General features: G+C 35.9%; 1 protein-coding gene across 1 annotated transcript in view; it reads left to right on the top strand.

Moving 5' to 3' along the window:
* Positions 1-24,899, top strand: part of ADAM2 (ADAM metallopeptidase domain 2) — a 99,916-nt gene that overhangs the window by 24,474 nt on the left and 50,543 nt on the right. The window contains exons 5-8 of the mRNA XM_082444200.1: positions 183-239; positions 20,396-20,467; positions 20,889-21,055; positions 22,094-22,175. Coding sequence (XP_082300326.1) covers positions 183-239; positions 20,396-20,467; positions 20,889-21,055; positions 22,094-22,175 — 378 coding nt within the window. The remainder of the gene's footprint in view (positions 1-182; positions 240-20,395; positions 20,468-20,888; positions 21,056-22,093; positions 22,176-24,899) is intronic.

Below are 24,899 nucleotides of genomic sequence, written 5' to 3'. Positions count from 1 at the left end.
TTTCTGAATAAATTAAGTGATTGATCAGGTGTGAAAAACATGACAAAGGCAATATTCTGAAAATGATTTCTATTTTCATATAGAAAATTGAATTTTCAGTGTTGAATTTGTGAAGTAGTATATTACTTAAAATAATTAAATGATTCTTCAATTTTTATCTAAAGTTTGTGATTCTTTTTCAGCCACTTGCAGACTTCTCTCAGTATATAGAAATGCATGTTGTAGTTGAAAAAAATTTAGTAAGTATACTTTCATTTATTTGGCTTATGTTAATTTATATTAGCAATGGGAGTTTATAAAAAGTGTTGGAATAAATTTTTAACACAGGACAATAAATAATAATTTTTGCTCTATCTCTGCCTTAATGAATTTAAATTACTAGTATCAGTAGTAAATTGGAAATCAAATCTCTATTAGTTTATTTTTAATTTTATATAATTAACATATTAAAACATCTGTTACCTGTAAAATAGTTTCTTAGTAATTTTTATTCATCATTCCCATACCTATAATGTCTAATAACCTTTGACCTTTTTACTGTCTCCATAATTTTGCCTTTTTCAGAAGATCATATAGTTGAAATGTACAGTATGTAGCAGTTACAGATTGGCTTCTTTACCTTGGTAACATGCATTTAACTTTACTACATGCCTTATCATGGCTTGAGAGCTAATTTCTTTTTAGTACTGAGTAATATTGTATTGTCTGTATGTACCACAGTTTATTTATCCATTCATCTACTAAAGGACATCTTGGTTGCTTCCACATTTTGGCAGATGAATCAAGCTGCTATAAACATCCATTCACAGGTTTTCATTTTATTTATTTATTTATTTATTTATTTATTTATTTATTTATTTATTTATTTATTTATGGCTGTGTTGGGTCTTCGTTTCTGTGCGAGGGCTTTCTCTAGTTGCGGCGAGTGGAGGCCACTCTTCATCATGGTGCGCGGGCCTCTCACTATTGCTGCCTCCCTTGTTGCGGAGCACAGGCTCCGGACGCGCAGGCTCAGCAACTGTGGTTCACGGGCCTAGTCGCTCCGCGGCATGTGGGATCTTCCCAGACCAGGGCTCGAACCTGTGTCCCCTGCATTGGCAGGCAGACTCTCAACCACTGCACAACCAGGGAAGCCCCCATTCACAGGTTTTTGTATTGACATATTTTAACTCCTTTGGGTAAATATCAAGCAACATGATTGCTGCATCATATGGTAACAGTATGTTTTTTTTGTTTGATTTTTTTGTGAGAAACTGCCAGGCTGTATTCCAAAGTACCTGTTTCATTTTGCATTCAGCACTTTAAATATATCATCCCCTTGTCTTCTGGCCTCTAAAGTTTTTGCTAAGAAATTGGCTAGTAATCTTATTATCACCCCTTTTATGTGTTTAGTTATTTTTCTCTTGCTGCCTTCAATATTAATATTCTCTTTAGCTTTTGACAGTTTGATTATAATTTGTCTTGGTGTGGGTCTCTTTGGCTTTATCCTTCTTAAAATTTAAGCTCAAGGATTTGTGTGTTCATGTGGTTCATCAGATCTGGCAAGCTTTTGGCCATTATGTCTTTAAATAATCTCTCTTCTCCTGGGATTCCCTTAAGTCATATATTGTTCTGCATAATGGTATCCCACAAGTCCCTCCTTTTTTTTCTTTCCGGTTCTCAGACTCAATAATTTCAGTTATCCTATTCTCAAGTTTACTGCTTCTTTCTGCTGCCCCTTTAAATCTGCTGTTGAATCCTTCTACTCAATTTTCAGTTCAGTTATCGCATTTTTCAATGCCAGAATTTCTGTTTGGTTTCTTTTTATAATTTATATATCTTTGTTGATATTTTCATTTTAGTCATATATCATTTTCCTGACTTCCCTTCATTCTTTTTGTTTTCCTTTAGCTCTTTGAGCATATTTTAGACAGTTGTTTTAAAGACTTTGTCTAGTACGTCTCTACGTCCTCAGGAATGGTTTCTGCCAATTTATTTCCTTCATTTGGGCCATGCTTTTTTTCTTTGTTTGCCTTGTAACATAGACTGAATGTTTCTGTTCCTCTAAAATTTATACTAATGCATAGTGATGGTATTGGGAAGTGGAGCCTTTGGGAGTGGCTTAGGTCATGAAGGTGGAGCCCTCATGAATGGGATTAGTGCCCTTATAAAAGAGAGGCCAAAGAGCTCCCTCACCTCTTCTACCATGTGAGGACAGAGCAGGAAGATGGCAAGATGGCCATCTCTGAACCAGGGAGCATGTTCTCATCAGACACAGGGCATGCTGGAAACCTAATCTTTAAACTTCCTGGCCTCCAGAACTGTGAGAAATAAATGTTTGTTGTTTGAGCACCCAGTCTATGGTGTTTTTGTTAGGGCAGCCCAAACTGACTAAGACACCTTGTGATTTTTGTTGAAAATTCAGCATTTGAAAAAATAAGCAGGTGACATGGAAAATAGCCATTCAGGCACCTTCCAGACAGGTTAGAACATTGCAGATAAGGTCTTCTCTGCTCCACCTGGTATAATGGAAGGAATTGTGAAACAGACTACCATTTCCTCCAGATTAAACCATGCCACACTGGGGGAGGGAATAGGGCATAGGGGAGTAAAAACACCACAAAATTTCCTGTCATTTTCAAGATGTTTTTTTCTTGTTTGGACATTTGTAGACCTTTGAATGTGTTCCTGAGGTTTTCTGGAGACCCCAGTGAGGTTATTTCAGCCAGTTTCTGGTTGTCTTTTGATGTTTCCAGAGAAAAACAAAGGCTTGGTGTTTTCTAGTTCTCCATTTTGCTGACTTCACTCCCCATGAAGGATATTTTTAATTATTTGTTGCCATCATTTTACAAAGGCTACTTTAAAATCTTTGTCAGATAATTCTAACAAGTGATGTACTTTGGTGTTGACATGCATTGACTGACTTTTCTCCCTCAAGTTGTGATTTTCCTGGTTCTTGGTATGGCAAATGGTTTTCAGTTGCTTTCTGGAAATTTTGACTATTATGTTATGCAGTTCTTCATTCTACTTAAATCTTTTATTTTGTTCATTCAGACTCCTTAGTTGTAGCACATAAGTCCTGACCAAGTTATATGGGTTGAATTCAATGACAAAAGTTCTCAGAGCCTTCATAATGCTATTTTGGCCTTCTTGGTTCAGTTGCTGTTTCTGCGGGTCTCAGTGATACTTGCCTGTCCCGCCTGCAGGAGTGGAAGGACCTTCCCCTGTCTCCTCCTATGGCCTCTGAGTGGAATATTGTAGATGGTGGGCCTGTGCAGGTGGAAAGTGTCTCCCTGGTCCATCCAGTGCCAGTGGGACTCTAGTACTGTTTGTGTGGATGGGAGTTACTTCCCAGGGTCATTCTGCCTAGTGTTTCTAGGTAGGTACAGGAGACATCAAGCCTGTGGGGGTGGAGCTATTTTGTCAGAAGAGTTTCACTCTTCCCTGCTGATACTGCCAACAGGACCAAATGGCTGTTTCCTGGTCCAGGCCACCTGTTGTCTCAAGCTCGTTAATGAGAAGTTCCATGCTGTGGTGCAGAGGTTACTACTCTAGGCACCACAGTGTTAATGGGTTTCTCATTCCACTTCTACCTGGACTACTCTTTTGCCACTGGATGGGGTGTTGGGAATTGCTGAGGTGCTATATTGTTCTTCCATTCCTAGCATACCTGTACAGGTACCTTCTTGCTTCCACCTTTTAGAGACTTCCTATGATTTTTTTATGTTATTTCAGGGTTTATACTTTTTTATAATTTTGATCAGCTTGGAGGAAGAGGGAGAGATGAGTTTACACCACCCTTTCTTGAAATTTAAATTATTGTCTTTTGTGGGAATTCCTTGACGGCCCGGTGGTTAGGATGCAGGCTTTTTTTACTGCCGGGGGCCCAGGTTCAATCCCTGGTCGGGGAACTAAGATCCCACAAGCCGCTTGGCCCAAAAAGAAAAAAAAAGAGGATAAATTACTGTCTTTTGCAAGTTTTTTTAAACTGATGTTAGAGAAGAAAAGACAAGATATTTACTGTTTTATACTTTGTTATTGCTAGTACCAATGTTCTTTATTATACTTATGTAGATATGAGTTACTGTTTTGTGTCATCTTTTCAACCTGAGAATTTCCTGATTATTATCATTTCTTGCCTTATTATTTCTGGCAGAGCAGCTCTGCTATCACTGATTTATCTCTCTCTCTCTCTCTCTGTCTTTAAAATTTGAGAATGGCTTTCTGTTGCCTTTACTTATGAAGAATAGTTTTGCTGAGTATAGAATTCTTGATTGAGAGTATTTTGTAGTAGCACTTTGAATTTGTAACCCCACCTGGCCTCCATTGATTCTAATGAGAAGTCAGCTCTGAACCTTGCTGTGTCTCTCCTATAGGTGATGTACCATTTTTTTCTTCTCAGTATAAAGATTTTCTCCTTGTGGCTGTTGTCCAGTAACTTAACTATGACGTGTCTATGTGTGATTGTCTTTGATTTTATCTTACTTGAAGTTTGTTGAGCCTAAGTACTGTGTAGGTTAGAGATTTTCATTGTTTGGGAGTTTTTAGCTATTATTTACTCAAGTTTTGTTTTTTTGTTTTTGTTTGTTTTGTTTTGTTTTGTTTTTTGATCATTTCTATCTCTCCTCTCCTTCTGAGACGCTCATTATGTAATGTGTATTTGCATAATGGTGTCAAACAGGTGTCTGAGATTCTGTTCACTTTACTTCTTTCTTGTTTTTCCTTTCTGTTGAATAATTTCTATTGATACATTATTATTTTTATTTATTCTTTCTGCTAGTGAGCTTATATAATTTTAGTTATTATATTTTCTTTTTTTTTTTTTAAACATCTTTGTTGAAGTATAATTGCTTTACAATGGTTTCTGCTTTATAACAAAGTGAATCAGTTATACATATACATATGTTCCCATATCTCTTCCCTCTTGCATCTCCCTCCCTCCCACCCTCCCTATCCCACCCCTCTAGGTGGTCACAAAGCACCGAGCTGATCTCCCTGTGCTATGCGGCTGCTTCCCACTAGCTATCTATTTTACATTTGGTAGTGTATATATGTCCATGACACTCTCTCACCCTGTCACATCTCACCCCTCCCACTCCCCATATCCTCAAGTCCATTCTCTAGTAGGTCTGTGTCTTTATTCCTGTCTTGCCACTAGGTTCTTCATGACCTTTTTTTTTTTTCCATAGAATCCATATATATGTGTTAGCATACTGTATTTGTTTTTCTCTTTCTGACTTACTTCACTCTGTATGACAGACTCTAACTCCATCCACCTCATTACAAATACCTCCATTTCATTTCTTTTTATGGCTGAGTAATATTCCATTGTATATATGTGCCACATCTTCTTTATCCATTCATCCGATGATGGACACCTAGGTAGTTTCCATGTCCTGGCTATTGTAAACAGAGCTGCAATGAATATTTTGGTACATGACTCTTTCTGAATTATGGTTTTCTCAGGGTATATGCCCAGTAGTGGGATTGCTGGGTCATATGGTAGTTCTATTTTCAGTTTTTTAAGGAACCTCCATACTGTTCTCCATAGTGGCTGTATCAATTTACATTCCCACCAACAGTGCAAGAGTGTTCCCTTTTCTCCACACCCTCTCCAGCATTTATTGTTTCTAGATTTTTTGATGATGGCCATTCTGACTGGTGTGAGATGATACCTCATTGTAGTTTTGATTTGCATTTCTCTAATGATTAATGATGTTGAGCATTCTTTCATGTGTCTGTTGGCAATCTGTATATCTTCTTTGGAGAAATGTCTATTTAGGTCTTCTGCCCATTTTTGGATTGGGTTGTTTGTTTTTTTGTTATTGAGCTGCATGAGCTGCTTGTAAATCTTGGAGATTAATCCTTTGTCAGTTGCTTCATTTGCAAATATTTTCTCCCATTCTGAGGGTTGTCTTTTGGTCTTGTTTATGGTTTCCTATGCTGTGCAAAAGCTTTTAAGTTTCATTAGGTCCCATTTGTCTATTTGTGTTTTTATTTCCATTTCTCTAGGAGCTGGGTCAAAAAGGATCTTGCTGTGATGTATGTCATAGAGTGTTCTGCCTATGTTTTCTTCTAAGAGTTTGATAGTGTCTGGCCTTACACTTAGGTCTTTAATCCATTTTGAGTTTATTTTTGTGTATGGTGTCAGGGAGTGTTCTAATTTCATACTTTTACATGTACCTGTCCAATTTTCCCAGCACCACTTATTGAAGAGGCTGTCTTTTCTCCACTGTATATGCTTGCCTCCTTTATCAAAGATAAGGTGACCATATGTGCATGGGCTTATCTCTGGGCTTTCTATCCTGTTCCATTGATCTATATTTCTGTTTTTGTGCCAGTACCAAACTGTCTTGATTACTGTAGCTTTGTAATATAGTCTGAGGTCAGGGAGCCTAATACCTCCAGCTCCATTGTTCGTTCTCAAGATTGCTTTGGCTATTCAGGGTCTTTTGTGTCTCCATACAAATTGTGAAATTTTTTGTTCTAGTTCTGTGAAAAATGCCAGTGGTAGTTTGATAGGGATTGTATTGAATCTGTAGATTGCTTTGGGTAGTAGAGTCATTTTCACAATGTTGATTCTTCCAATCCAGGAACATGGTATATCTCTCCATCTATTTGTATCACCTTAAATTTCTTTCATCAGTGTCCTATAATTTTCTGCATACAGGTCTTTTGTCTCCTTAGGTAGGTTTATTCCTAGATATTTTATTCTTTTTGTTGCAATGGTAAATGGGAGTGTTTTCTTTATTTCACTTTCAGATTTTTCATCATTAGTATATAGGAATGCAAGAGATTTCTGTGCATTAATTTTGTATCCTGCTACTTTACCAAATTCATTGATTAGCTCTAGGAGTTTTCTGGTAGCATCTTTAGGATTCTCTATGTATAGTATCATGTCATCTGCAAACAGTGACAGCTTTACTTCTTCTTTTCCGATTTGGATTCCTTTTATTTCTTTGTCTTCTCTGATTGCTGTGGCTAACACTTCCAAAACTATGTTGAATAATAGTGGTGAGAGTGGGCAACCTTGTCTTGTTCCTGATCTTAGTGGAAATGGTTTCAGTTTTTCACCATTGAGGACAATGTTGGCTGTGGGTTTGTCATATATGGCCTTTATTATGTTGAGGAAAGTTCCCTCTATGCCTACTTTCTGCAGGGCTTTTATCATAAATGGGTGTTGAATTTTGTTGAAAGCTTTCTCTGCCTCTATTGCGATGATCATATGGTTTTTGTCCTTCAATTTGTTAATATGATGTATCACGTTGATTGATTTGCGTATATTGAAGAATCCTTGCATTCATGGAATAAACCCCATTTGATCATGGTGTATAATCCTTTTAATGTGCTGTTTGGATTCTGTTTGCTAGTATTTTGTTGAGGATTTTTGCATCTATGTTCATCAGTGATATTGGCCTGTAGTTTTCTTTCTTTGTGACATCTTTGTCTGGTTTAGGTATCAGGGTGATGGTGGCCTCGTAGAATGAGTTGGGGAGTGTTCCTCCCTCTGCAATATTTTGGAAGAGTTTGATAAGGATAGGTGTTAGCTCTTCTCTATATATTTGATAGAATTCGCCTGTGAAGCCATCTGGTCCTGGGCTTTTGTGTGTTGGAAGATTTTTAATCGCAGTTTCAATTTCAGTGCTTGTGATTGGTCTGTTCATATTTTCTATTTCTTCCTGGTTCAGTCTCAGTAGGTTGTGCATTTCTAAGAATCTGTCCATTTCTTCCAGGTTGTCCATTTTATTGGCATAGAGTTGCTTGTAGTAATCTCTCATGATCTTTTGTATTTCTGCAGTGTCAGTGGTTACTTCTCCTTTTTCATTTCTAATTCTATTGATTTGAGTCTTCTCCCTTTTTCTCTTGATGAGTCTGGCTAATGGTTTATCAATTTTGTTTATCTTCTCAAAGAACCAGCTTTTAGTTTCATTGATTTTTGCTATTGTTTCCTTCATTTCTTTTTCATTTATTTCTGATCTGATCTTTATGATTTCTTTCCTTCTGCTAGCTTTGGGGTTTTTTTGTTCTTCTTTCTCTAATTGCTTTAGGTGCAAGGTTAGGTTGTTTATTTGAGAGTTTTCCTGTTTCTTGATTTAGGCTTTTATTGCTATAAACTTCCCTCTTAGAACTGCTTTTGCTGCATCCCATAGGTTTTGGGTCGTCGTGGCTCCATTGTCATTTGTTTCTAGGTATTTTTTGATTTCCCCTTTGATTTCTTCAGTGATCACTTCGTTATTAAGCAGTGTATTGTGTAGCCTCCATGTGTTTGTATTTTTTACAGATTTTTTCCTGTAATTGATATCTAGTCTCATAGCGTTGTGGTCAGAAACGATACTTGATACGATTTCAATTTTTTTAAATTTACCAAGGCTTGATTTGTGACCCAAGATATGATCTATCCTGGAGAATGTTCCATGAGCACTTGAGAAAAATGTGTATTCTGTTGTTTTTGGGTGGAATGTCCTATAAATATCAATTAAGTCCATCTTGTTTAATGTATCATTTAAAGCTTGTGTTTCCTTATTTATTTTCATTTTGGATGATCTGTCCATTGGTGAAAGTGGGGTGCTAAATTCCCCTACTATGATTGTGTTACTGTCAATTTCCCCTTTTATGGCTGTTAGTATTTGCCTTATGTATTGAGGTGCTCCTATGTTGGGTGCATAAATATTTACAATTGTTATACCTTCTTCTTGGATCGATCCTTTGATCATTATATAGTGTCCTTCTTTGTCTCTTGTAATAGTCTTTATTTTAAAGTCTATTTTGTCTGATATGAGAATTGCTACTCCAGCTTTCTTTTGATTTCCATTTGCATGGAATATCTTTTTCCATCCCCTCACTTTCAGTCTGTATGTGCCTCTAGGCCTGAAGTGGGTCTCTTGTAGACAGCATATATATGGGTCTTGTTTTTGTATCCATTCAGCCAGTCTGTGTCTTTTGGTGGGAGCATTTAATCCTTTTACATTTAAGGTAATTATTGATATGATGTATGTTCCTATTCCCATTTTCTTAAATGTTTTGGGTTTGTTATTGTAGGTGTTTTCCTTCTCTTGTGTTTCTTGCCTAAAGAAGTTCCTTTAGCATTTGTTGTAAAGCTGGTTTGGTGGTGCTGAACTCTCTCAGCTTTTGCTTGTCTGTAAAGGTTTTAATTTCTCCATCAAATCTGAATGAGATCCTTGCTGGGTAGAGTAACCTTGGTTGTAGGTTTTTCTCCTTCATCACTTTGAGTATATCCTGACACTCCCTTCTGGCTTGCAGAGTTTCTGCTGAAAGATCAGCTGTTAACCTTATGGGGATTCCCTTGTGTGTTATTTGTTGTTTTTCCCTTGCTGCTTTTAATATGTTTAATTTATATTTAATTTTGGATAATTTGATTAATATGTGTCTTGGCATGTTTCTCCTTGGATTTATCCTGTATGGGACTCTCTGTGCTTCCAGGACTTGATTAACTATTTCCTTTCCCATATTAGGGAAGTTTTCAACTATAATCTCTTCAGATATTTTCTCAGTCCCTTTCTCTTTCTCTTCTTCTTCTGGGACCCCTATGATTCGAATGTTGGTGCGTTTAATGTTGTCGCAGAGGTCTCTGAGACTGTCCTCAGTTCTTTTCATTCTTTTTTCTTTATTCTGCTCTGCAGTAGTTATTTCCACTATTTTATCTTCCAGGTCACTTATCTGTTCTTCTGCCTCAGTTATTCTGCTATTGATCCCGTCTAGAGTATTTTTAATTTCATTTATTGTGTTTTTCATCGTTGCTTGGTTCCTCTTTAGTTCTTCTACATCCTTGTTAAATGTTTCTTGCATTTTGTCTATTCTATTTCCAAGATTTTGGATCATCTTTACTATCGTTATTCTGAATTCTTTTTCAGGTAGACTGCCTATTTCCTCTTCATTTGTTAGGTCTGGTGTGTTTTGACCCTGCTCCTTCACCTGCTGTGTGGTTTTTTGTCTTCTCATTTTGCTTATCTTACTGTGTTTGGGGTCTCCTTTTCACAGGCTGCAGGTTCGTAGTTCCCGTTGTTTTTGGTATCTGCCCCCAGTGGCTAAAGTTGGTTCAGTGGGTTGTGTAGGCTTCCTGGTGGAGGGGACTAGTGCCTATGTTCTGGTGGATGAGGTTGGATCTTGTCTTTCTGGTGGGCATGTCCACGTCTGGTGGTGTGTTTTGGGGTGTCTGTGGCCTTATTATGATTTTAGGCAGCCTCTCTGCTAATGGATGGGGCTGTGTTCCTGTCTTGCTAGTTGTTTGGCTTAGGGTGTCCAGCACTGTAGCTTGCTGGTCGTTGAGTGAAGCTGGGTCTTGATGTTGAGATGGAGGTCTCTGAGAGATTTTCGCCATTTGGTATTACGTGGAGCTGGGAGGTCTCTTGTGCACCAGTGTCCTGAAGTTGGCTCTCCCACCTCAGAGGCACAGCCCTGATGCCTGGCTGGAGCACCAAGAGCCTTTCATCCACACGGCTCAGAATAAAAGGGAGAAAAAATGGAAAGAAAGAAAGAAAGAGGATAAAATAAAATAAAATAAAGCTATTATAATAAAAAATAAGAAAAAAATTATTAAGAATAAATTTATTAAGAAAAAAATTTTTTTAATTCTTAAAAATAGATTTATTAATTTTTTATAAGAAAAAGAAAAAATATTAAGAAAAAAATTTATTAAGAAAAAATTTTTTAATTTTTTAAAATAAAAAATGTGAAAAAAACTTATTAAAAAAAATTTTTTTTAATTTTTTAAAAATAGAAAATAAGGATAAAATTATTAAGAAAACATATATTAGAGAAAAAAATTTTTTAAGTAAAAAAAAAAAAAAAAACGGACGGACCTAACCCTAGGACTAACAGTGAGAGCAAAGCTATACAGACAAAATCTCACCCAGAAGCATACACACATACACTCACAAAAAAAGGAAAAGGGGAAAAATTAATATATCCTGCTCCCAAAGTCCACCTCCTAAATTTGGGATGATTCGTTGTCTATTCAGGTATTCAACAGATGCAGGCACATCAAGTTGTTTGTGGAGCTTTAATCCGCTGCTTCTGAGGCTGCTGGGAGAGATTTCCGTTTCTCTTCTTTGTTCATACAGCTCCCGGGGTTCAGCTTTGGATTTGGACCCGCCTCTGCATGTACGTCGCCTGAGGGCGTCCGTTCCCCGCCCAGACAGAACGGGGTTAAAGGAGCAGCTGCTGCGGGGGCTCTGGCTCACTCAGGCTGGGGGGGAGGGAGCGGTACGGAGGAGGCGGGGCGAGCCTGCAGCGTCAGAGGCCGGCGTGACGTTGCACCAGCCTGAGGCGCGCCGTGCGTTCTCCCAGGGAAGTTGTCCCCGGATGATGGGAGCCTGGCAGTGGCGGGCTGCACAGGCTCCCGGGAGGCGCGGTGTGGAGAGTGATCTGTGCTCGCACACAGGCTTCTCGGTGGCGGCAGCAGCAGCCTTAGCGTCTCATGCCCGTCTCTGGGGTCCGAGCTGATCGCCGCGGCTCGCACCTGTCTCTGGAGTTCGTTTAGGCGGCGCTCTGAATCCCCTTTCCTTGCATGCCGTGAAACAAAGAGGAAAGAAAAAGTCTCTTGCCTCTTCGGCAGCTGCAGACTTTTTCCCGGACTCCCTCCCGGCTAGCACCGAAGCCCGAGCCCCAGCTCCCAGCCCCTCCCGCCCCGGCGGGTGAGCAGACAAGCCTCTCGGACTGGTGAGTGCTGCTCGGCGCCGAGCCTCTGTGCGGGAATTTCTCCGTTTTTCCCTCTGCGCCCCTGTTGCTGTGGGATCCGCGCTGATAGCCGGGGCTTGTGCCTGTCTCTGGAGCTCGTTTAGGCGGCGCTCTGAATCCCCTCTCCTTGCGGGCCGCGAAACAAAGAGGCAAGAAAAAGTCTCTTGCCTGTTCAGCAGCTGCAGACCTTTTCCCGGACTCCCTCCCGGCTAGCTGTGGTGCACTAACCCCTTCAGGCTGTGTTCACGCCGCCAAACCCAGTCCTCTCCCTTTGATCCCAGCGAAGCCCGAGTCTCAGCTCCCAGCCCCGCCCGCCCCGGCGGCTGGGCAGACAAGCCTCTCGGGCTGGAGAGTGCTGCTCGGCGCCGAGCCTCTGTGCAGGAATCTCTCCGCTTTGCCCTCCGCACCCCTGTGGCTGCGCTCTCCTCCGTGGCTCCGAAGCTTCCCCCCTCTGCCACCCGCAGTCTCTGCCCACGAAGGGGCTTCCTAGTGCGTGGAAATCTTTCCTCCTTCACAGCTCCCTCCCACTGGTGCAGGTCCCGTCCCTATTCTTTTGTCTCTGTTATTTCTTTTTTCTTTTGCCCTACCCAAGTACGTGGGGATTTTCTTGGCTTTTGGGAGGTCTGACGTCTTCTGCCAGCGTTCAGTGGGTGTTCTGTAGGAGCAGTTCCACGTGTAGATGTATTTCTACTGTATCTGTGTGAAGGAAGGTGATCTCCGCGTCTTACTCTTCCGCCATCTTGCCCAGACCGCCTAGTTATTATATTTTCAACTCAAGTATCTATTTAGTTCTTTTTTATAATTTTATAATTATTATTTGTTTTTTCTGTTTCACTCAGGTTTATTGAGATATAATTGACACATAACTGTGTAAGTTTAATGTGTATGTGTTGACTTGATACATTTATAAATTACAAAATGATTACCACTGTAGTATTGGCTACCACATCCGTCCCATCGCATAATTAATTTTCATTTCTCTTTTGTGGTGAGAACGTTTAAGATCTACTCTCTTAGCAACATTCAAGTATATGATGCAGTGTTATTAGCCATCATCACCAAGCTGTACATTATAATGTATAATTTATATTCTTTACTGATACTCTCTTTTTTACGAGTCAATGTCATCATTCCTGTACTTCTTTAAACATGGTTCCTATCAGTTCCATGTTTACCGTAGTTGCTTTAAAGTTTCGTGTGCTAAATCCAATAAGGTCTACCTCATAGTTTCTAATGACTGCATTTTCAAATATGTGGATAACATTGTTTTATTGTGCTTACTATTTTTTTAATTCTTGTTTCTACTTTTAAGCCAGGATTTTTGTGGTTGACCTTGGGTGAACATATCTTAGCAGTCAGCCAATGACTGGTCAGAGGCTATGCTCCAACATTTGAGCTAGCAAGGCTTCTACCCTTTGCAAATGGATTTGTCTGTTAGGGAAAGTATTCAATTTTCACGTAATTTTCAAGTCAGGTAGGTTTTGATTTTTATAGGACTTTCTCACATCTCCTCAGGTAGTGAGTAATGTTTCAAGTTCAGCCATGAACTTGTCGATATCTTAGACCCCTTTCAGTCTCTCCTGAGCATGAGTGTTACCTGGTGCATGAATGGAATATTCCAGACTATAAAGGATATATGGAAGGTTGTCAAGACCCATTATGGCTATTGTATCCCCCCCTAATTCCATGTTAGATTTCTGGCTCATCTTCTGGTCTGTTGCTTGAAATAACCAGTATCACAGCCTAAGTTTATCTGTGATGATGTCCTTCAATATTCATTTGCCACAGAGATCACTATTGATTTTGACAATATATCTGGGCACGTAGTTTTGCCCTACTCTGCACCAAATCAAGTTATCCTCCTCTGATAGGGAAGTGTCTGGATTTTATGGCTTGACCTACCATGGTAGAATTACCACACAATACAATTCGATATGTGGTTGGGGACAACCTCGGTGAAATGTCACAGATTCCCACTGCTCTTACCATAGAATTAATAGTTTTTCTTTAATTAATATTTCTCATTTTAACGCCCTTGGTCAATTGCCAGATTCTTGAAATGTTTTTGACATTTTTGTCTTTTATCATTGCTTATTGTGGAAAGGATTTGCAGACCTCATTATTTCACCATCTCAGGAGTCCCACTCTCTGTAATTAACTTTTTAATCCCCCTTAGTTTGTGAACTTTTCTTCTTATAGGTTTCACATATTTGCTAGGTATTTTGTCTTACTGTGTTTAAAAATTAGATATTTTCATATATTCTTACTTCTATTCCTTGTTGTAGTCATGTATAGATTCCTGAGACACTTTTTGTTGCTCCATAACAAACTACTCCAAAATTTAGTGGCTTAAAAGAACAACTATTTATTTAGCTCACAATTCTTAAATATCCTCTGATCTCATTAAGATCTCCTTGTGCTGGACTGGCCTCACTTGTGTACTGTTAGTAAGCTACTGATTTTGCTTGGAGTTGGCTGGTCCACTGGGTGTCTCAGCTGGCATGTCTTATCTCTGCTTTCCAATGATATTCGTATCATAATAATGTTATTTTTGTACAAGTTTTTGTGTGGACATAAGCTTTTATTTCTATTAGGTAGATGCAAAAGGTGAGAATTGCTGAGTTGTGTGGTAACTCTATGTTTCACATTTTGAGATCCTAAAAAACAATTTTCACCATTATATATTGCACCAGCAATGAACAAATGTATGAGTTCCAATTCCTCTAAATTCTCAACTGTGCTTGTTATTGTCTGTCTTTTGGACTTTAGCCATCCTGGTGCGTGTGAATTAGTTTCTCCCTGTGCTTTTGATTTGCATTCCCTATTGTGTAATGATGTTGAGAATATTTGCATTTTCTTATTAGCTATTAGCATATTTTATTTGAGAAATTATTTCAATTCTTTACACATATTTCATTGGGTTGTCTTTTTATTGTTGTAGCTAAGTATTCATTATACATTGTGGATGCTAGACCCCTATCCAATATATGATTTGCAAATATTTTTATCCATTCTGTGGGTTATCTTTTCATATTTTGATTGTGTCATTTGAAGCATAACATTTTAAAATTTTGAAAACATCAGTCTTTCTCCATTTAATGTTCTTGCTCTCTCCAAATATCAATTGACCATAAGTGTTAGAATTTACTTCTAGAAATTGTTATTTTATTGATCTATAACTCTAATCGAATGCCAAAAGCACACTGCCTTGATCATTACAGCTTTGCAGTTAGTTTCCAAATTGGGGTGTATGAGTCTTCCAACTTTGTTCTTCTTATTTAAAATTTTTGCAGACATTCTAGATGCCTTTCACTTTCATATACATAATAAGGTAAACTTGCCAATTCCTGCAAAACAATGCTGGAATTTTAATAAGGATTATATTATTTCTATAGATCAATTTGGAAATTATTGTCATCTTAACAATAATAGGTCTTCCAATCCATGAACACAGGTTCACTTTCCATTTATTTGTATCTTCTTTACTTTCTTTCAATGGTGTTTTGTAGTTTTCAGTGCCTGTTTTGTACTTCTTTTGTTAAATTTATTTTTTGGCATATTATCATTTTTTGATACTATTGTAAATGGATTTATTTTAAATTAATTTTAGATTGTTTATTGCTGGTGTATGGAAATGCAATTGATTTTTACATTGATCTTGTATTCTCCAATTCTGCTGAAATCATTAGTGCTAATGTTTTTTAGTGGTTTTCTTAGGATTTTTATATATACACATCTTTTGGTCTGTTAATAGAGTGTTTAACTTCTTTTTCTACGCAGATGCCTCTTGTTTCTTTTCCTTTATTAAATGCTTAGTCTAGAGCCTCCAGTGAAAGCTGAGATAGTAGCAATGAGAACAGATATACTTATCTTTTTCCTGATCTAAGAGAAGTAACACTTATTCTTTCACCATTAAGTGTGATGCTATCTGTGGGTTTTTAATAGATGTCCTTTATCAGGTTGAGGGAGTTCTCGTCTATCCCTAGTTTATTGAGCTTTTTTTTTTTTCTTTAGTCAAATGCTTCTTCTGTGTCTTTTGAAAGAATGTCCAGCTTCCCAAAAATCTACAAACAATAAATGCTAGAGAGGGTGTGGAGAAAACAGAACCCTCTTGCACTGTTGGTGGGAATGTAAATTGATATAGCCACTATGGAGAAAAAAAATAGAACTACCATATGACCCAGCAATCCCACTACTGGGCATATACCCTGAGAAAACCATAATTCAAAAAGAGTCATGTACCACAATGTACCTTGCAGCACTATTTGCAATAGCCAGGACGTGGAAGCAACCTAAATGTCCATCGATAGATGAATGGATAAAGAAGATGTGGCACATATATACAATGGAATATTACCCAGCCATAAAAAGAAATGAAATTGAGTTATTTGTAGTGAGGTGGATGGACCTAGAGTCTGTCATACAGAGTGAAGTAAGTCAGAAAGAGAAAAACAAATACCGTATGCTAACACATATATATGGAATCTAAAAAAAAAAAAAAAGGTTCTAATGAACGTAGGGACAGGACAGGAATAAAGACGCAGATGTAGAGAATGAAATTGAGGACACAGGGGGTGGGGAGGGGAAGCTGGGACAAAGTGAAAGAGTAGCATTGACATAAATACACTACCAAATGTAAAATAGACAGCTAGTGGGAAGCAGCTGCATAGCACAGGGAGATCAGCTCAGTGCTTTGTGACCACCTAGAGGGATGGGACAGGGAGGGTGGGAGGGAGATGCAAGAGGGAGGAGATATGGGGATATATGTATACGTATAGCTGATTCACTTTGTTATACAGCAGAAACTAACACAGCACTGTAAAACAATTATACTCCAATAAAGATGTAAAAAGGAAAAAAAAGAATCATGTGGGTTTTGGTCATTATGTTCCTTATTCTACAATGTTTTGAAATACATCTATTGGTTTTTAGACATTAAGCCAAGCTTGTATATCTGAGATAAATCCCACTTGGTCGTGGTGTATAATTCTTTCTATGTGTTGCATAAATTGGTTAGTATTCTGATTAGGATTTTTACAATAATATTCATGAGGAATGTAGTTTGCTTTGGACTTTTATTTTCTTGTTATGTCTTTTCTGGTTTTCGTATCAGGGTAATACTGACCTTATTGAATGAATAGAAATGGGTTCCCTCCGATTTTATAGGAGAATTTGCAACGAATTGGTGTTAATTCTTCTCTAAATGTTTGATTGGATTCACCAATAAAGCCTTCTAGAACTAGGTTTTTCTTTGTGGGAATTTTTTAAATGCATATTTAATCTTTTTGCTTGTTACATATTCTGTTTCTTCTTGAGTCAGTTTCAGTATCTGTTTATTACAAGAAATCATTCATTTTATCTAAGTTACCTAAATTGTTGCCACATTATTTTTCACAGTGTTCATTTACAAGCCTAGTTATTTCTCTGTGGTTAGTGACTGTAACCTTTTATCCTGAATTAATAATTTTTGTTTTGTTAATATATCTTGTTTTTTATATTCATACTTCAATCATTTTACTCTGCTTTTTATTAATTTCTTCCATTTCCTTCCTTTGAGTTCTTTGCGTTTGCTTTCCTTTCATTAATTTCCTAAGTGGAAATTAGTTATTTGAGATGGTGCTTCTTTTTTTTAATATAGCTATTTCCAATAAGTTGCCTTCTGAGCACTGCTTTAGCTGAATACCATAAGTTTTACTATGTTGTATTACAGTATTTTCTAATTTCCCCGTGATTTCTTCTTTGATTACTGGTTATTTATAATCTATTGTTAATTTCCACATACTTTGAATTTCTCAGATTTCTTTCTGTTGTTGATTTTTTATTTAATTTTTGTGGTCAGAGAGCAATTTTGTATTTTTTAATTGTTTAAACCCAGTTGAAACTTATCCTATAACCTAGTATATAGTCTATTCCTAGATCATATTCCATGAGCTCTTGAGAAGCGCATGTTGTGCTGTTTTGGGGTGGAATATTCTATAAATATCTGTTGGTTTAGGGTTTAGTTTTAGTCTTCTATATCTGTGTTGAGTTTTTGACCAGTTATTCTACTACTGAAATTGTGTTCTTAAATCTCCAAACATTATTGTTGAATTTTCTATTTCTCCCTTCACTTGCTCATTTTGTATTTTGTGTAATTTTTAGGTTCAGTTCTTAGATGCATATAATGTTTATAGTTTTATGTCTTCCTGATAGACATCCCAGTCCTTGAAAATGTACTATGTCTTCTGTAACAATTTTTTTTTTTTGGCCATGCCGCACGGCATGCGGGATCTTAGTTCCCCAAAGAGGGATGAAACTGTGCTCCCTGCAGTGGAAGCATGGAGTTTTAACCACTGGACCACCAGGGACATCCCTTCTGTAACAATTTATATTTAATTGTTTTCTTTCCTTAATTAAGTCTGTCAGTCTCTGATATTTGCTTGGATTATTTAATACACTCATTAATTTTTTTGGTGGGAGGTCTTTCAAATCAACTGAATAGCTAATTCATTTTTTAAGGACAGCACAGCATACCATTGTATTTATATACCATAATTTATTCATTTATTCTATTATTGGTGAGCATTCACTTTGTTTCCCGTTTTTTAAATGTTGCTTTGTCACTATAAATAATGCTACATGAAGTATCCTTAGTCATGAGTTCCTACACCTTGGGAATTTAATCTCTGTGAAAGTAGGTCACCGGGAGTATGGATGGTGGGTCAAAGGATATGTATGTAGTTTAATTTTAATAGATATTGTTCATTGCTTTATAAAAAGGCTGTAACTTTTTGCATCTCCAAGGTAAAACTGAAAGTAGTATTTTCCTCTCATACCTGCCAACGATTAGTTTTATATTTCTCTTTAATTTTTGGCAGGCAATGGGTATAAAATTATATCTCATTGTAATTTTAACTTCCATTCCTTAACTGAGAATTAATTTGAACATCATTTAATGTTTACTGGCCACTAGTATTTTCTTTTCACTGAACTGAATCCTTTTGCTCATTTTATTAATGGTTGTTTGCCTTCTTGTCAACTTATAAGAAAACTTTGAATATTAAAAATATTCATGCTTTGTTCATTATCCACTCAATGTGAAGGAGCATATCACCTGTTTTCTTCTAGGTGTTTTATGGTTTCAGGTCTTGCATTCAAGTCTTTAATACATTTTGAATTATTTTTTTGTGTATGGTGTAAGATAGTAGTACAGTTTCATTCTTTTGCATGTGTTGTACAGTTTTCCCTACATTATTTATTAAAGAGACTGTCCTTTCCCCATTTGTTGTAAACTAATTAACCCACGATAATGTGTTGGTTTTTTTCCTGAACTCTCTATTCTGTTCCATTGATTTATGTGTCTGTTTTAATGACAATACCACCCACAGTGCTTTGTATCAGTAATATAGTTTGAAATCAGGGAACATGATGTCTCCAGCTTTGTTCTTTCTCACATTTGCTTTGGCTAGTCAGGGTCTTTGTAGTTCTATACAAATTTTAGGTCTGTTTTTTCTATTTCTGTGAAAAATGCCATTGACATTTTGATAAGGATTGCATTGAATCTGTATATTGCTTTGGGTAGTGTGAACATTTTAACAATATTAACTATTCTAATTTATGAGCTTGGAAAAACTTTCCACTCATTTGTGCCTTCTTCAGTTGCTTTCATCAATGTCTTTTAGTTTTCAGTGTAAAGACCTTATCTCCTTGGTTAAATTTTTCCTAGGTATTTTATTCTTTTGATGCACTTGTAACTGGGATTGTTTTCTTAATTTCTCTTTCTGATAGCCTGTTATTATTATAAAGAAATGTAACAGATTTTTGCATATTGGTTTTTTATCCTGCAACTTTGGTGAATTTTTCTTAGTTCCAACAGTTTTTTGGTGGAGTCTTTAAGGTTTTCTATATATGTCAGCTGCAAACAGTGACAGTTTTACTTCTTTTTTCCCAATTTGAATACATTGTATTTCTTTTTCTTGCTTAATCTCTCTGGCCAGGACTTCCAATACTATGCTAGATAAGAGTGGCGATAGTAGGTATCCTTCCCTTGTTCTTGGTCTTAGAGGGAAAGTTTTTAGCTTTACACTGTTGAGCATGATGTTGGCCGTGGCCTTTATTATGCTGAGACACATTCTCTCTGTATTCACTTTGTTGAGAGTTTTTATCCTGAAAGGAGGTTGAATTTTGTCAAATGCTTTTTCTGCATCTATTGAGATGATCATATGATTTTTTAATCTTTATTTTGTTAACATGGTGTGTATCACATTGACTGATTCACAGAAATAGAACCATTCTTGCATCCCTGGAATAAATTCCACTTGATCATGATGTATGATCCTTTTAGTGTGCTGTTGAATTCGCATTGCCAATATTCTGAGGATTTTTCCACCTATATTCATCAGGAATATTGGCCTGTAATTTTCTTTTCTTGGGGTGTTTTTGTCTGTTTTCGATATTAGGATAATGCTGGCCTCATAAAATGTGTTTGGAAGGCTTCCTTCTACTCTTAATTTTGCAAGAGTTTGTAGTGCCTTTTTTTTTTTTTTTTGTAGTGCTTTTTTGTATTTTTTTTATATTTTTCATTTTCACATGTTACATCTATAATAATAAATATTTAAAAACTAATAAATTGGTCATTTAAATAATTTCTTAACTCATGCTTTTAAATTTTAAACATAATAACCATCATTAAATATTAAGCAATATATATTTAGATCTAAAAGGCAATTATCTTTTTCAGTATAATCGTATGGGTTCTGATACAACTGTTGTCACTCAAAAAATTTTCCAGTTGATTGGATTGACCAATGCTGTAAGTGTTTGCTTTTGCATTTGTTTGTGTTACTTAAACAATTCTCAGACTTTTATTATGACCCTGCCTGAATACACATATTGTGTGAAAGAGGACAAATATATAATCATCTTAAGTTTCAGTTTTCTAACTGTTTAATTGGAGTAATAATAATTGTAAATACCTAATTAGGGTTTTGTAAGGCTTAAATTAAACACTTGACGTTGGGCTGGCTTAAGCACAAGCATATCAAAATATTACTTATTACTTGTTTTATTAGTGATATTTATTACTTGCTAATAGAATTTATAAGATCCAATCCGGATTTAGAGTTTAGGTTTTTAATATTTACATCAGTATAGTGTTTATTTTTGCAGATAAATTCCCAAATCTATTTAAACCATGTAGTTTGAACATATTTTCTTTATGTCTTCTATTTTAGATTTTTGATTCATTTAATATTACAGTAATTCTATCTTCATTAGAGCTTTGGATAGACGAAAATAAAATTCCGGTAACTGGAGATGCCAATGAATTATTACACAGATTTTTAAAATGGAAACGATCTTATCTTGTTTTGCGTCCACATGATGTGGCATTTTTACTTGTGTAAGTATATCTTGGCATTACTAAATCTTATACATTAGAAAGCATATGTAATTTGACCTAATTTCTGACAGTTGGCAGGACCTTAGGGAAAAAAATCTTGTGTCATATTTTTATGTACAACATCCTGTGAATATTATTTTTCACAACACAGGTTTTATAGCAGAATTACTAATATCAATTACTCTATTTATTGGCTTATAGCTAAAACTCACTTCAATCTTATTACCATGTTTTCTTACCTTGAGTAGATAACATATCATTAAATGTGCCTAACTATACATAAAATATTAACAATATCTATCTGAAAAAATATACCTGAATTCTATGAATATAGTAATATGGCCTTCTTTTAATGCTTCATTTCCATAAAATCAAAACAAAATAGTGATGAAATGGAAACACTATTGTACATTTCAATATCTCTGACACACTATATTCACAGTGAGCTGCACTTTAAAAAATATAAGCCTCCCTTTCTATTTAATAATCTCTTTGTTTTTCTCTTATCAATATTCAGAACCTATATGTATTATATATTATCATATTATGTAAAAATCATGTATATAATTGTAAAATTATAATCTTTTAAGTTATTTTTTGTCCCACAAATACGCATGCCTTTGCATGGCTAGGGCAGGCTAATTCTATCTGATTAAGGGGAGACTTCAACACATAAGCTTACTCTGCCCATTTGTCAACTTCATTGGCTTAGCTTTCTACTTTTAAGGAATTTTATTTATTTTTATTATTTTTACATTATAGGAATCAGTATAATTTTTTTAAATTACATAAAAAAATCTTCATTATTCTCTAAAAATCCATATGATAATACACTTTTTATTATTTGTTTTTTAAATCTATTTGCAAAATAAGCAGACACGTTTAGTCCCTTTCTATGCTTTGTTATCCTAGTGTTAAAGTGGAAATATCTATGAATTTGTTATATAAATATGCAAAACAAAAAATATTAGGTAAATTTAATATTAATTGTTCTTAATTTTACAAAATTTTATGATTTGCTTCTTTTTTAAACTTAAGTTACAGAGAAAAACCAAATTATGTTGGTGCAACCTTTCAAGGGAGGCTGTGTGATAAATACTATGGAGGAGGTGTTGCTCTGGTATGGTATGGTTTAAGTTACTTGGCTAAGATGTATAAGTATGATGCTGTTTAGAGTAATATATGATTAACTATTTCTGTATTTTATTATGGCTAAGTATATTAAAATTTGCATAATGATTCTAGGGATCTTTGTTCCTGCTGCTGACAGAAATGTGTGAACTATAAGAAGTCCTCATTTAACTTAATACATATAAAATTTTTACAATTTTCCTCTTGTGAGTTCAAATTATCCTCTTTTAGAAAGTTAAGGTAGTGATCTATTTTATAGTCTTATAAGAAGCTCGTAAATTTTTCATATACTCAATATTTAATAACTAATTTTAATTTCAAGCTTAGATTTTGATCATTTTCTTCATTATGTAGCTGATTCAATTATGAAGCAAGTTAAAATAAAACTTTTGAAACTATTTATCAATTGCCACAAAATGCTTCCTGGGACATAGGTGAAGAATAACAGAATCAAATGCACTAATTGGCATTTCTATCTTAGTAGAAAATCTTGGTTTGCTTAAAATTGGTATGTTTTTGCTCCTATTTAATAACGCTTTGGTTATTCTGAAGTATAAAACTTGCCTTTTAAAATTTTTTGTGTGTTTGTACAAAATAATCTGGAGATTGAGGAAGGCTATGCATAATACTCTTGTTTAAGTGCACAAGTTAAGTGAAGATATAAGAAGATGAGTCAATGAAATGGAGACAAATTTCATCTTTAAAATTCATAATTCATGAAAATATGGCTTATCTTTTATGGGAAAATCATTACCTAGTCTCAAAAGCTCGAATTTGGCTGATTTACCTAGTCATATGCAACACAGAAATCTTAAAACTTTCACATGGAGCAGGCTTAGCTACCAAGTGGAAGGAAATCTCCTTGTTTACTGAAAAAGAGGGCAGTGGTCTCTGTACTGAAAGGAGCAATCAGAGAAGAACTCTTCTCGTATTCTTCTTTCTTATTCTCCACACTTCACTGGGGTAATCATTGCCGAACTTTTCGCTGGAAAAATGAGCAGTAGCTGATGTTCACAGGAATGTGATGTTGAAAAAAACAGGTGAAGCTCTGTCCTCTGATATTTAAACATCCACCACCCTCCCTACCTAATCACCCAGAGCTGTGGAATAAAATCTAGGAAACACATTCTTCTGAAGCTGCTTCTTCCTAAAGTTTATGGGTGAAACCACAACCCAAGTAGTTTTGGGGTGAGTAGAAGCAAGTAAATATAATCAGCAGGAGATTTTTGTTGTCTGCAGCTGTTTGCCCTTGGGTCATCCACTTATCTGTCCTGACGCAAGTTCACTCACAAGGACAGACACAAATTAGTTCTTGGCATCACGAGTTTTATACATTACATACTACCAGACACATTATCTGTTGACCTCAGTTCATGGACTATACAGATCATGGGTATTAAACTTCCTCAGAAAAAAGCACACTACACAACATTGACCACTTGAAGCAGAACTATGAGTAGTTGTAGGCCAGGAATTTCAAACAAAACAAAGTGTACAATATCATAGAAAAAGACTAGTTAGAAACATTAGATATGAACAATATAATAGTTATAATAAATTGCATGAGGGATACAATTGATACATATGGAGATAAATTATCGAATTAGGACCTCTCAGAAGACATCAGAAAAGTTAAAGAAAAGATAAAATTAAGAGACATGGATGATTAAAGTCAAAAGAACAGTTCTAAAGAAAAAATGGAGATAATTTCACAGAATGACAGTCACAGAACACTGTCTCCAGCCACTACCAGATCAACAAGGTGCCTACACCAGGAAATCCCTCCTGGGGTCGCCCCATGATCCCTGGCAGGAGGGGAGGAAAGTGGATTGTCTGGTGAAAAGGACACATGGAAAGCCAAAAAAGAAGAGATAAAAATGCATACCAACAATGAAATGAAAATGTCAAAGGAAAATTGTTATGTTTCTAAAAAGAAATAAATCATATAACGATGAAGCTGTTCAACAGTCAGAAAAGCCACACTGGATGCAAAAAGACTTTACGCTTAAAATATTGAGGTAAAAGTACTTTGAGGGCATGATTCATATCTTAAAAAAATTCATTCAAACAGAAGGGACAATAAAAATACTCTCAGGCACATAAGTCCTCAAAAGATTTGCCAAACAAAAGACTAACATTCAGAACATATTTGTAGAAATTACTTATATTTATGAAAAGCCACAAGGATTATGAAAACTAAAGAGAATAACTGTTGCTGAATTTTATCGTTACCTTAAAATGAAAATACCTGGGTTGGGGTGTGTGGCAAAGAAAGGTATGTCAATACTAAGCCAGAACTCATATTCTATGATAGTGTAGAGATGGTTAAGGGAGAGATAAAAATGACATGAAAACATATTATAGAACTTGTCTTCTTAAGAAAACAGTAAAGATATTGGTATGTTGTTTTAGAAAGAAGTAAGGGTATATGAAATGAATGTTGGTCTTAAGAACAAATAAGAAGAAAACTACACCATATAAGAGTCTAATGGAAGAAATGTAAAGACAGCCAAGGAAGGAGAAACTTAAAAACAATAATGTAAAATAAAATGAATAGAAAATAATCAAATGAAATGTTTTAAACATACCCCAATATAATGACAATCATGTGAATATAATGAATTAAACTCACCAAGTAAGAGACAGAGTCTCTGATGGATTAAAAAAATTTTAAAGACAGAGTAGGAATATATTAATAAAATTACAAAAATAA

Source organism: Balaenoptera physalus, assembly GCF_965194825.1.
Source record: "Balaenoptera physalus genome assembly, chromosome: 21".
Classification (NCBI taxonomy): Eukaryota; Metazoa; Chordata; class Mammalia; order Artiodactyla; family Balaenopteridae; genus Balaenoptera; species Balaenoptera physalus.
Note: the sequence above shows the minus strand (reverse complement) of the source record. Positions and strands in the feature narration are given on the sequence as shown.